The sequence below is a fragment of the Anomaloglossus baeobatrachus genome, chromosome 9, assembly GCF_048569485.1.
Source record: "Anomaloglossus baeobatrachus isolate aAnoBae1 chromosome 9, aAnoBae1.hap1, whole genome shotgun sequence".
Taxonomy (NCBI): Eukaryota; Metazoa; Chordata; class Amphibia; order Anura; family Aromobatidae; genus Anomaloglossus; species Anomaloglossus baeobatrachus.
This window is the reverse complement of record NC_134361.1, coordinates 190,780,910-190,794,708: the sequence shown is the minus strand read 5'-3', so window position 1 is coordinate 190,794,708 and position 13,799 is coordinate 190,780,910. Positions and strand designations below refer to the sequence as shown.

The following is a 13,799-nucleotide window of genomic DNA, read 5'->3' as shown; positions in this document are numbered from 1 at the left end:
AACAACACAGCGTCATGGTCGTTACTGGCCTGGGACAGTATTCGTCCTGTAGCTCTCCAATCCCGTAGCTGTTCCTGCATGCTTGGAGTTGTAGTTTCACAACATCTGGAGAGTTCCAGTTTGGAGACCACTGACCTTGAAGAAGGAACATTCGAAATTTGTCTTGCAACTTCACACAATGGAGTCACAAGTCGTTTTCCCCCCTTTTTTTTTTCTAGGTGTCTTCCCTCCAAGAGGAAGTCTCTACTCTTCATGAACGTTTGCATGGTCCACCCGCCCAGGAGCCCAATGGGGAGGTGACAGTTGGAGACATTGCTCAGATCCAGAAGGAGAACAGGGACATGGAGCAACAGATTGCTGAAAAAAATAAGGTGCCTCCAACTGGATTAATGTCACTAGATGCATCTGACAATATTACATGGTTTGTGGGTACAGTCCAATAGTAATTACTGAGATCTACCGTATTTTTTGTTTTATAAGACACACCCCAAATTTAGAGCAAGAAAAAGTGGAAAACAAATGTGGTCCGTCTTTTAATTCAGTGGTGTCTTACCAGAGGGGGGCAGTAGTGGAGGAGGCGGAGGACGGGGCGGAGGCGGAGGCTGGTGCTTTTGTGTTGGGGCAGCTGTGCTGTGAAGTGGCTGCAGATGGTGAGGGCTTCACAGAAATGGCGCCCGGAGTCAGCGCAGATTGAGCTCTAGGCTCAATGGCAAGCCAAGATCTCATCTGCGCAAGCGCCACCTCCGGGCGCCATTTACCTGAAGTCCGCTGGAGGGAGATCAAAGGGCCGGAGGTTACCCCTGTGCTGATGAGAGTTTGAGCCGAGAGCTCCAACTGCGCACGTGCCGACTCCGGGTGATATTATTTGAAGTTCTCACCGCCCGACCCGCAGCGCCAGTGAAGCCGCAGGAGACCCCGCACAGCAGCCCGTGACCAACCGCCGGAGACCACGCACAGATCCTGCACAGCCACTGCAGCAGCCGGAGACCCCGCAAAGCAGATGCTGACACTGCACAGCCGCACCAGCTTCCTCAGACCCAGCACCAGCCCAACCGCCGCAGCCCCTGCACAGCTACTGCAGCATTCCCCCGGCCCCTTGCGACCCCTCTCCACCACCCCGGTAAGCTACATTCAGATTATAAGACGCACCACTCACTTTCCTTCAACATTTTTGGGAGGAAAAGGGCATCTTCTAATCCGAAAAATACGGTAATTTGAATGTGTCCTGTACATTGCAGGCTTTGGGGCTTTCAAAGAACTGTTTAAGGCTCAGATTAGGTAAAGAAGGTTTCAAAATTCTTTTCAGGGCGGGGGGTTAAATACAACATGAGGTCTAAATAATCAGAGGTATTCCATTCTTGGACATTTATAGCCCATCCACTATATACCGAAAATGATATCCGTTCCTCATTCCCTCATCCTACGTGTTGTGCATAGAGATGGTGCTGCACATGTTTTACGCTCGCCCATTCACTTCTGTGGGAGTTTTGAGTATTACAGAAAGTGTGCTTCGATTTCCCATACAGAGATTCCGTCAAGAATTGGTGTGTGAATGTCTAGGATGAGAATGTCCCTTTCAGTTGACCACACTTTCTCGAAGGATATTACCTGTAAACTAATGTAATGCTCCCAACCGTCCTGGATCCAGCAGGACCAGGTCCCGTATTTAGGGAGTTGGCCCATTGCTCCTCACAAGGAGTAACATACCTTTATGAACACATGTAAAGGACCATGCGAGGTTAGGGTACTGGCTTATTGAAAAATGTAAAATTAACGGTACCGCACCCCACGTATATAACTAGTGAATAAGTAGACTATCAGCGCAGGGGCTTCATGATCGGCATGTTTGATCACTTATGATAAGTTAACCCTTTCCGTATATTTTGAGTCCTAATTCTTAATTCCTTTTATTCCTAGACTATAAAACAACTTCAGCAGAGAATGGCTGAACTGAAGAAGACATTACAGAAAGAGCTGGTGAGTTGGAGGATAGAAGGACTCATTTATCAGGGCGGTATCTGACTACTGTAATATGGCCGCTCTTTAGCCTCTTTATCCCAGACGTCACTCACAGAACTCTTTTATACCTCTGTCCTGAGTTTCGTAGACTTAAGGTCACATTTAGAAACGTGGCTTCCTCATCCATGACCTGTGCGGATTGAAGACGGACTGTAAACTCACTAATAGAATTTAATGAACCTACTTTGATCCTGTGGGTTCTTGCTGAGTGATTGGGAACAGGACCGTGTATTCTGTGTATAGTCAAGTTTGAAAGTCATCCCCCGTCCATAGGATAGAGGATAACTGCCTCCAGTAACCATGAGAAATTGGGTCTCTGAAAAGCCCCGTGTGCATTTAGTGGCGGTTAATCATTCGCACTACCACACCATTGTTTCTTATTGGAGTGCTGTAGGCCAGCCAAGCGCAGGGCTCAGACCCATTAAGAATGAAAAGTGGCAGTGCGCACAATTGACCACCACATTGGGGATCGGACCTCTGGGTCTCAAAAATAAAGATTGGAAAGTTATTCCCATGGGTAGAGGATAACTTTCAACCTTGAGAATGCTCCTTTAACTTTAAGCAGCAGAATCTGACAACTGCTATGTCTTGTTTTCCAGAGATTGAAACCAGAAGTGGAGGATAGGCTGAGTCCTGCGGACCCCCCGCCGCCTTCCCTCACCGTGACCAACAATGCTGATCTCAATGACTCTCGGGAGATAAACTTTGAGTACCTGAAACATGTTGTATTGAAGTTTATGTCGGCCCGGGAAGCAGAGGTGAGGGACGCTCCATGTAGTGCAAAAGGGCAACTCATCACAGACCTCTTTGTTTTATATGGAGAGCTGGAGGCACAAGATAATGGCTACTTTCGTAGACCGGCGCTGCAGTTTTATATATTTCCTCTTAACTTTACCTTCTCTACAAGGATTGCAGGCTTTTTACATTTTTTGGGGGGAATATGTTCTTGATTAATACAGTAAAACCTCGGTTAACGAGTAACTTGGTGTGCGAGTATTCCGCTTAACGAGTAAAGCTTGCTGTAAATTTATAACTCTGACTACAAGCAAGCTTTTCCATACGAGCAAATACTCACCGCATACACTTCCGTTTCTGTACATCCACCGTGCTCTGACCCGCTCTTTCAGTCCCCACAAACATTCACACACACACACATTATGCTCACCTTACCTTCCGTTCCATCGCCGGCCTCCCGGTTCTTGTAGATCGCCGCTACAGTATGTGGATCGGGTAACCATCATGACGATGGAGGAACTTCCGCTGTCCGCTCCTACTGAAAGGCAGCGCGGACCAATCAGAAGCAAGCGGCTCATGCCTTTGACGTCAGCGCCCCGTCAGCGGAAGCTCCGGCATCGGACGCAATGGTTACCCGATACACATCCTGATGGAACGGAAGGTAAGGTGAGCATAGTGTGTGTGTGTGTGTGTGTGTGTGTGTGTGTGTGTGTGTACAAGTTGTGGAAGGAATTGTCTGCATTGCAATGATTTCCTATAGGGAATCTTGCTTTGTAACTTGGTTAACAAGCACAGTCCCAGAACGGATTGTTCTCGTTAAGCAAGAATTCCACTGTATCTGAGGTTTATTATTTTCTGAAGATCCCAGTGTCTTTGCGATATACATTGGTATTGCCCTGCATATGGTCCGCTCTATACATTCTTTTAAGTTAATTAATTGACTTATTTTTCACTTAACATTTTAGGCGTTTCACCTTATTAAAGCTGTATCAGTATTACTCAACTTCTCAGTGGAAGAAGAAAATCTCCTTAAGGAGACGCTAGAATATAAGGTAATTGAACATTTCATCCATTACTTATGCCCAGTTATGGATTTTGATGTCCTGGACAAAAATGTGGCCAGCCGACTCCTGGAGCAAAATCCGAAGGCTATCCTATTCTGTCTGAACACTCGGTGGATACACTGTAGATTTTTCGCCCGGTTTTCTGAGTGGAAAATCATCCTGAAGAGAGCGTATTTCTTTGTCGCTCCATTGGGAGACCCAGGCACTTGGGTGTATAGGTATGCCTCCGGAGGCCACACAAAGTATTACACTAAAAGTGTAAATCCCCTCCCCTTCTGCCTATACACCCCCCGTGCATCACGGGCTCCTCAGTTTTTATGCTTTGTGCGAAGGAGGCTGACATCCACGCATAGCTCCACAGCTTAGTCAGCAGCAGCTGCTGACCAGGTCGGATGGAAGAAAAGAGGGCCCATAACAGGGCCCCCAGCATGCTCCCTTCTCACCCCACTTTGTCGGCGGTGTTGTTAAGGTTGAGGTACCCATTGCGGGTACATAGGCAGGAGCCACATGCTGTTTTCCTTCCCCATCCCTTAATGGGCTCTGGGTGAAGTGGGATCCTAATCGGTCTCCAGGCACTGGGACCGTGCTCCCTCCGCAGCCCCTGGGAATCTGCTGGATAGGAGCTGGGTATCGTCAGGGACAAGGCCCTGCTACAGGGAGGTACTCTGTGTCCCCGTGGGGACCGCGCATGGAGCGCTTGTGCCATACACATTGCAGCACTGCTGGGTGTGTTAGTGCGCCGGGGACTACCGCGCTGGCTTCTGCGGCCTAGTATCGCATATTCCCGCCCCCAGGCCTGCCAGTCAGGGGAAGGGCGGGACGCTGCACAGATCGTCAGCGCTGAGGGCCGGAGCATACATTAGTATCCTCCTCCCCCCTCACTCAGTACACTGGGGCACTAGATTCCCGCACTTTCTTGGGCACGCCCACGGTCCCCTCCTCCCCACAGAACGCCGGCAGCCATTCCTGTCAGCGATTCAGACGCTGGAGAGGAGAGACAACACAGGGAGACCCAGGCAGGGAATCTGGTGATCACACAACCGCTCTGAGCGGTCGGTAAGCAGCACCTGTGGTGCTGGCCCCACTGAGTACCGAAGTGTATATATATATATATATATATATATATATATATATATATATATATATATATATATATATATATAGGCTTATAGGCTATACATTTGCACTGTACGGTCGCTCTGTTGATTTTTGGCTATATACCCTCCTGGATTGTTCTCAGAGGAGACAACAGCATGTCGTCTGCAAAAAGCAAGGGTGCCAAAGCACAGGCGTACTTTGCAACCTGTACCTCATGTGCAGCCATACTACCGGCAGGTTCCACTGACCCTCATTGTGTGCAATGCTCGGCCCCTGTGGCACTTACTCAGCCGGAGCCTCTGCTACTGGTGGCCCAGGTAGAACCACCTGCTACCACTGCTATCCAGGTGACAGGGACGGAGTTTGCAGCTTTTGCTGACAAACTGTCTGAGAGTATGGATAAATGGTCTGCTAAAATACTAGAAGCCTTACAGTCCAGACCGGTGATTCAGGCCCCGGGCTCTGTTCAATCTTTGACCCCTGGTCCCCCTCAATTGGAACAGCAAAGTGCCCCTGGGGTGACCCATAGGTCCCAGGATGAGGTCTCTGACACGGACCGCAGTCCCAGGCCGCCCAAGCGGGGTCGCTGGGAAATTCCCTCCACCTCATCACACTGTTCAGGGTCTCAGCAGGAGGACTCTCTGGAGGATGAAGCGGAGGTAACAGATCAGGATTCTGATCCTGAAGCCGCTCTCAACCTTGATACACCTGAGGGTGACGCCGTAGTGAATGACCTTATAGCGACCATCAATCAGGTGTTGGATATTTCTCCCCCTGCTCCTACAATCGAGGAGTCAGCTTCTCAGGAGAAATTCCGTTTCAGGTTTCCCAAGCATACATTGAGTACGTTTCTGGATCACTCTGACTTCAGAGAGGCAGTCCAGAAAAACCGAGACTGTCCAGACAAGCGTTTTTCCAAGCGCCTTAAGGATACACGTTATCCCTTCCCCCCTGATGTTGTCAAGGGCTGGACTCAGTGTCCTAAGGTGGATCCTCCAATCTCCAGACTGGCGGCTAGATCCATAGTTGCAGTGGAAGATGGGGCTTCGCTCAAAGATGCCACTGACAGACAGATGGAACTATGGTTGAAATCCATCTATGAAGCTATCGGCGCGTCTTTTGCTCCAGCATTCACAGCCGTATGGGCACTCCAAGCTATCTCAACTTGTCAGGCGCAGATTAACACAGTCACACCTTCATCTGCCCCGCAAGTGGTGTCCTTAACCTCTCAGGCGTCGGCGTTTGCGTCCTACGCCATTAATGCTATCCTGGACTCTGCGAGCCGTACGGCGGTAGCATCCGCCAATTCGGTGGTAGTCCGCAGGGCCATGTGGCTACGTGAATGGAAGGCAGACTCTGCTTCCAAAAAGTTCTTAACCGGTTTGCCATTGTCGGGCGACCGCTTGTTTGGCGAGCGATTGGATGAAATCATTAAACAATCCAAGGGAAAGGACTCATCCTTACCCCAGTCCAAACCAAACAGACCTCAACCACGGAAGGTACAATCGAGGTTTCGGTCCTTTCGGACCGCGGGCAGGTCTCAATTCTCCTCGTCCAAAAGGCCTCAGAAAGATCAGAGGAACTCCGATTCATGGCGGTCTAAGTCACGTCCTAAAAAGACCGCCGGAGGAACCGCTCCCAAAGCGGCCTCCTCATGACTTTCGGCCTCCTCAATCCGCATCCTCGGTCGGTGGCAGGCTCTCCTGCTTTTGCGACACCTGGCTGCCACAAGTAAAAGACCGATGGGTGAGAGACATTCTATCTCACGGTTACAGGATAGAGTTCAGCTCTCGTCCTCCAACTCGTTTCTTCAGAACATCTCCGCCCCCCGAAAGAGCCGATGCCCTTCTGCAGGCGGTGTGCACTCTGAAGGCGGAAGGAGTGGTGATCCCTGTTCCTCTTCAGCAACGGGGTCACGGTTTTTACTCCAACTTGTTCGTGGTGCCAAAAAAGGACGGATCCTTCCGTCCTGTTCTGGACCTAAAACTGCTCAACAAGCATGTGAAAACCAGGCGGTTCCGGATGGAATCGCTCCGCTCCGTCATCGCCTCAATGTCCCAAGGAGATTTCCTGGCATCAATCGACATCAAAGATGCTTATCTCCACGTACCGATTGCACCAGAGCATCAGCGCTTCCTGCGTTTCGCCATAGGGGACGAACACCTTCAGTTCGTGGCACTGCCTTTTGGCCTGGCGACAGCCCCACGGGTCTTCACCAAGGTTATGGCAACAGTGGTGGCAATCCTACACTCTCAGGGACACTCGGTGATCCCTTACTTAGACGATCTGCTTGTCAAGGCACCCTCTCAAGGGGCATGCCAACACAGCCTGAACATTGCTCTGGAGACTCTCCAGAGTTTCGGGTGGATCATCAATTTTCCAAAGTCAAATCTGACACCGGCCCAATCACTGACATATCTTGGCATGGAGTTTCATACTCTCTCAGCGATAGTGAAGCTTCCGCTGAACAAACAGCGTTCACTACAGACAGGGGTGCAATCTCTCCTTCAAGGCCAGTCACACCCCCTGAGGCGCCTCATGCACTTCCTAGGGAAGATGGTAGCAGCAATGGAGGCAGTTCCCTTTGCGCAGTTTCACCTGCGCCCACTTCAATGGGACATTCTCCGCAAATGGGACAGGAAGTCGACGTCCCTCGACAGGAACGTCTCCCTTTCGCGGGCAGCCAAGGCTTCCCTTCAGTGGTGGCTTCTCCCCACTTCTCTGTCGAAGGGGAAATCCTTCCTGCCCCCATCCTGGGCGGTGGTCACGACGGACGCGAGCCTGTCAGGGTGGGGAGCGGTCTTTCTCCACCACAGGGCTCAGGGTACTTGGACTCAGACAGAGTCCTCCCTTCAGATCAATGTTCTGGAGATAAGGGCAGTGTATCTTGCCCTAAAGGCGTTCCAGCCGTGGCTGGAAGGCAAACAGATCCGAATTCAGTCGGACAACTCCACAGCGGTGGCATACATCAACCACCAAGGCGGGACACGCAGTCGGCAAGCCTTCCAGGAAGTCCGGCGGATTCTGCTGTGGGTGGAAGCCACAGCCTCCACCATATCCGCAGTTCACATTCCGGGCGTAGAAAACTGGGAAGCAGACTTTCTCAGTCGCCAGGGCATGGACGCAGGGGAATGGTCCCTTCACCCGGACGTGTTTCAGGAGATCTGTTGCCGCTGGGGCATGCCGGACGTCGACCTAATGGCGTCCCGGCACAACAACAAGGTCCCAGCATTCATGGCACGGTCTCCAGATCACAGAGCTCTGGCGGCAGACGCCTTAGTTCAGGATTGGTCGCAGTTTCAACTCCCTTATGTGTCTCCTCCTCTGGCACTGTTGCCCAGAGTGTTACGCAAGATCAGGGCCGACTGCCGCCGCGCCATCCTCGTCGCTCCAGACTGGCCGAGGAGGTCGTGGTACCCGGATCTGTGGCATCTCACGGTCGGCCAACCGTGGGCACTACCAGACCGACCAGACTTGCTGTCTCAAGGGCCGTTTCTCCATCTGAATTCTGCGGCCCTCAACCTGACTGTGTGGCCATTGAGTCCTGGATCCTAGCGTCTTCGGGGTTATCTCAAGAGGTCATTGCCACTATGAGACAGGCCAGGAAACCAACGTCCGCCAAGATCTACCACAGGACGTGGAGGATATTCTTATCCTGGTGCTCTGATCAGGGTTTTACTCCCTGGCCATTTGCCTTGCCCACTTTTCTTTCCTTCCTTCAATCCGGATTGGAAAAGGGTTTGTCGCTCGGCTCCCTTAAGGGACAAGTCTCAGCGCTCTCTGTGTTTTTTCAGAAGCGCCTAGCCAGACTTCCACAGGTACGCACGTTCCTGCAGGGGGTTTGTCACATCGTCCCTCCTTACAAGCGTCCGTTAGAACCCTGGGATCTGAACAGGGTACTGATGGCTCTTCAGAAACCACCGTTCGAGCCAATGAGGGATATTTCTCTCTCACGCCTTTCGCAGAAAGTGGTCTTCCTAGTAGCAGTCACTTCACTTCGGAGAGTGTCTGAGCTAGCAGCGTTGTCGTGCAAAGCCCCTTTCCTGGTGTTTCACCAGGACAAGGTGGTTCTGCGTCCGGTTCCGGAATTTCTCCCTAAGGTGGTATCCCCCTTTCATCTCAATCAGGATATCTCCTTACCCTCTTTTTGTCCTCATCCAGTTCACCAATGTGAAAAGGATTTGCACTTGTTAGATCTGGTGAGAGCACTCAGACTCTACATTTCTCGTACGGCGCCCCTGCGCCGCTCGGATGCACTCTTTGTCCTTGTCGCTGGCCAGCGTAAAGGGTCACAAGCTTCCAAATCAACCCTGGCTCGGTGGATCAAGGAACCAATTCTCGAAGCTTATCGTTCCTCGGGGCTTCCGGTTCCCTCAGGGCTGAAGGCCCATTCTACCAGGGCCGTGGGGGCGTCCTGGGCCTTGCGGCACCAGGCTACGGCTCAGCAGGTGTGTCAGGCGGCTACCTGGTCGAGCCTGCACACTTTCACGAAACACTATCAGGTGCATACCTATGCTTCGGCAGATGCCAGCCTAGGTAGGCGAGTCCTTCAGGCGGCGGTTGCCCACCTGTAGGACGGAGCCGTTTACGGCTCTATTATGAGGTATTATTTACCCACCCAGGGACTGCTTTTGGACGTCCCAAGTGTCTGGGTCTCCCAATGGAGCGACAAAGAAGAAGGGAATTTTGTTTACTTACCGTAAATTCCTTTTCTTCTAGCTCCAATTGGGAGACCCAGCACCCGCCCCTGTTCCCTTCGGGCTGTTGTTCTTTGTGTACACATGTTGTTCATGTTGAATGGTTTCAGTTCTCCGATATTCCTTCGGATTGAATTTACTTTAAACCAATTTATAATTTCTTCGTCGCTCCATTGGGAGACCCAGACGATTGGGTGTATAGCTACTGCCTCCGGAGGCCACACAAAGCATTACACTAAAAAGTGTAAGGCCCCTCCCCTTCTGGCTATACACCCCCAGTGGGATCACTGGCTCACCAGTTTTCTGCTTTGTGCGAAGGAGGTCAGACATCCACGCATAGCTCCACTGTTTAGTCAGCAGTAGCTGCTGACTATGTCGGATGGAAGAAAAGTGGGCCCATATAGGGCCCCCAGCATGCTCCCTTCTCACCCCGCTGGTGGTTTGTAAGGTTGAGGTACCTATTGCTGGTACGGAGGCTGGAGCCCACATGCTGTTTTCCTTCCACATCCCCCTGAGGGGCTCTGAGGAAGTGGGATCTTACCGGCCCCAAAGCCCTGAGGCCGGGCTCCATCCACAGACCCATTGAACCTGCTGGATGTGGAGCGGGAGTGCCGTTCAGGGTCAAGGCCCTGCACCATTCAGGTACTCTGTGTCCCCGTACACACAGGCACAGCACACTCCAGACTTGCTGGGTGTGCTAGTGCGCCGGGGACAGTAAAGGGTTACAGTCACTGCAGCCTAGCTGAGTGACTTTATGTATGGGGAACTACCGCGCCGGACGCTCGGGAGCGGCGGCGCGGCTGGGACTTGTAGTGCGCCGGGGACTCAGCGCCGACCGCGCTTTTACGGCGGCGGCGCTTATAAATCCAGTCCCCGGCTTTTGCGGCCTAGCTCCGCTTCGTTCCCGCCCCCACCCTGTCAATCAGGGTAGGGGAGAGACGCTGTACAATCAGCAGCGCCGAGGGCTGGAGCCTTATTTACATGCTCCAGCCCTCTCACTGGACACTGTGGGACGCCGGTTTCCCGCTCTGACTTGGGGGCACGCCCACGGCCCGCCCCTACTCACACGAGCTGGAGAAGACGCCGGCAGCCATTCCTGCAGTCCGAGCTGAGAGATCGGACTCTGGGCAACCAGGCACAGGACTAGGGCGACCACACACCCGCTTATAGGCGGGCGGTAAGCGGCACCTGAAGTGCTGACCCCACTAAATACCGCAGTTGTCCATTTGTATTTTTATGCTTACACTGCATAGATCGCTATCTTTGGCTATATGCCCTCTTAGATGGCGACACATCAGCAGCAGGAAAGCAGGGGTGCTAAGGCACAGGCTTTCTATGCTGCTTGTATTGCACGTACTGAAGTGTTCATGTGTATTTATGCTTGTATGCTATACACTGCACTGTACGGTCGCTAGTCTGGGCTATTTTCGCCTAGAATGACTAGACTACAGCAGCAGAAAAGCAGGGGTGCTGAGGCACAGGTTTTTTCTATGCTGCTTGTATTGCAGGGGTTGCAGCGTTCATTTGTACTTATGCTTGTATGCTATACATTGCACTGTATATTCCCCTAGATGGCTAGTCTACAGCGGCAGAAAAGCAGGGGTGCCAAGGCACAGGCTTTCTATGCTGCTTGTATTGCATGTGCTGCAGTGTTCATTGTACTTTATGCTTGTATGCTATACATTGCATTGTACGGTCGCCATTATTGGCTCTATGTCCTAGATGGCTAGTCGGCAGCAGCATATAAGCAACACAGGCTTTCGATGCTGTTTTTACTGCATGTGATACTGTTCCACGGCACTGAACCCCATTGTGTGCAATGCTCCCCTGGAGCACTTGGTCAGCCGGGGTCTCTACTAGACGTGGCCAAAGGAACCACCTGTCAACCCTGTCCAAGGACAGGGATGAAGTTGCAGTGGAGATGGGACTTCACTTAAAGATGCCAGACAGATGGACTCTGGTTGAAATCTGTCTATGAGGCTATCGGCGTGTCGGTTGCTCCGGCATTTACAGCCGTATGGGCACCCTAAGTTTTTCAGCTGTTCCAGCTGGTCTTGAGCATATGTACATTTGTGCCGCATGGGCGTCCGTAACCTCGCAATGTCTGCATTGCGACTTACCCTTTTAATGCTGTCCTGGAAGGACAGTCGAGGTTTCGGTCCTTCCCAAGCTCGGGCAGGTCCCAATTGTCCTCGCCCAGAAGAGCTGAAAAGCCTCAGAGGGGCTCAGTTTCCGGGGGCTCAATCACGCCCAAGGAAGGCAGCCGGAGGAACCGCTACCAAGGCGGTCTCCTCATGACTCTCAGCTCTCTCATCTCTCCGCATCCGCGGTTGATGGCAGACTCGCTCGCCTTTGGCGACATTTAGCTGCCACAGGTCATAGACCGGTGGGTGAGGGACATTGTGCCCACGTGCACAGGACAGAGTTCTGTTCTCGTCCTCCGACTCGATTCTTCAGAACGTCCCCACCTCCCCACCGAGCCGATGCTCTTCTGCAGGCATAAGGAGTGGTACTCCCTGTTCCTCTTCAGGAACAAGACACGGTTTTCCTCCAATCTGGTTGTGGTGCCAAAAAAGGATGGCTCTTTCCGTTCCGTTCTGGACCTAAAACTGCTCAACAAGCACGTGGAGGCCAGGCGGTTCCGGATGAAACCCTCCGCTCCGTCATTGCCTCAATGTCTCAAGGATATTTCCTAGCATCAATAGACATCAAAGATGCTTATCTCCACGTGCCGATTGCTACAGAGCACCAATGTTTTCTACGTTTCGTGATGGGAGACGACCATCTTCAGTTCGTAGCTCTGCCATTCGGTCTGGCGACAACCCCACGGGTGTTCACCAAGGTCATGGCGGCAGTGGTAGCAGTCTTGCACTCACAAGGACACTCTGTGATCCCTTACTTGGACGATCTACTTGTCAAGGCACCCTCTCAAGAGGCATGCCAACTCAGCCTGAATGTTGCGCTGGAGACTCTCCAGACGTTCGGGTGGATCATCGACTTTTCAAAGTCAAACCTGTCACCGACCCAATCACTAACGTATCTTGGCATGGAGTTTTCATACCCTGTCAGCGCTAGTGAAGCTTCCGCTGGACAAGCAGCGGTCACTACAGACTGGGGTGCAGACTCTCCGTCAAGGTCAGTCGCACTCCTTAAGACGCCTCATGCACTTCCTCGGGAAGATGGTGGAGGCGGTTCCGTTTGCGCAGTTTCATCTGCGTCCTCTTATTGGGACATTCTCCGCCAATGGGACGGGAAGTCAACATCCCTGAACAGGAAAGTATCCTTTTCGGAAGGACTCTCTGCAATGGTGGCTTCTTCCCACCTCATTATCACAGGGAAGATCCTTCCTACCACCGTCTTGGGCGGTAGTCACGACAGACGCGAGTCTGTCAGGGTGGGGAGCAGTTTTTCTCCACCACAGGGCTCAGGGTACGTGGACTCAGCAGGAGTCCACCCTTCAGATCCATGTTCTGGAAATCAGAGCAGTGTATCTTGCCCTACTAGCCTTCCAGCAGTGGCTGGAAGGAAAGCAGATCCAAATTCAGTCGGACAACTCCACAGCGGTGACATACATCAATCACCAAGGAGGGACACGCAGTCGGCAAGCCTTCCAGGAAGTCCGGCGGATTCTGATGTGGGTGGAAGCCACGGCCTCCACCGTATCCGCAGTTCACATCCCCGGCGTAGAAAACTGGGAAGCAGACTTCCTCAGCTGCCAGGGCATGGACGCAGGGGAATGGTCCCTTCACCCGGACGTGTTTCAGGAAATCTGTAGCCGCTGGGGAAGGCCGGACGTCGACCTAATGGCGTCCAGGCACAACAACAAGGTCCCAACCTTCATAGCACGGTCTCGCGATCACAGAACTCTGGCGGCAGACGCCTTAGTGCAAGATTGGTCGCAGTTCCGGCTCCCTTATGTGTTTCCACCTCTCGCACTCTTGCCCAGAGTGCTACGCAAGATCAGATCCGACTACAGCCGCGTCATACTCGTCGCCCCAGACTGGCCAAGGAGGGCGTGGTATCCGGATCTGTGGCATCTCACGGTCGGCCAACTGTCGGCACTACCAGACCGACCAGACTTACTGTCCCAAGGGCCGTTTTTCCATCGGAATTCTGCGGCCCTGAACCTGACTGTGTGGCCATTGAGTCCTGGATCCTAGGGTCTTCAGGATTATCCCAAGGGGTC

The 13,799-nt window shown here is 52.3% G+C and overlaps 1 protein-coding gene across 7 annotated transcripts in view; it reads left to right on the top strand.

Annotated features, from left to right (window-relative positions):
• Positions 1–13,799, top strand: part of GOLGA1 (golgin A1) — a 189,929-nt gene that overhangs the window by 166,138 nt on the left and 9,992 nt on the right. For all 7 annotated transcript variants that reach the window (XM_075324139.1, XM_075324135.1, XM_075324134.1 and 4 more), the window contains 4 exons: positions 219–371; positions 1,918–1,977; positions 2,619–2,777; positions 3,720–3,806. In XM_075324139.1, coding sequence (XP_075180254.1) covers positions 219–371; positions 1,918–1,977; positions 2,619–2,777; positions 3,720–3,806 — 459 coding nt within the window. The remainder of the gene's footprint in view (positions 1–218; positions 372–1,917; positions 1,978–2,618; positions 2,778–3,719; positions 3,807–13,799) is intronic.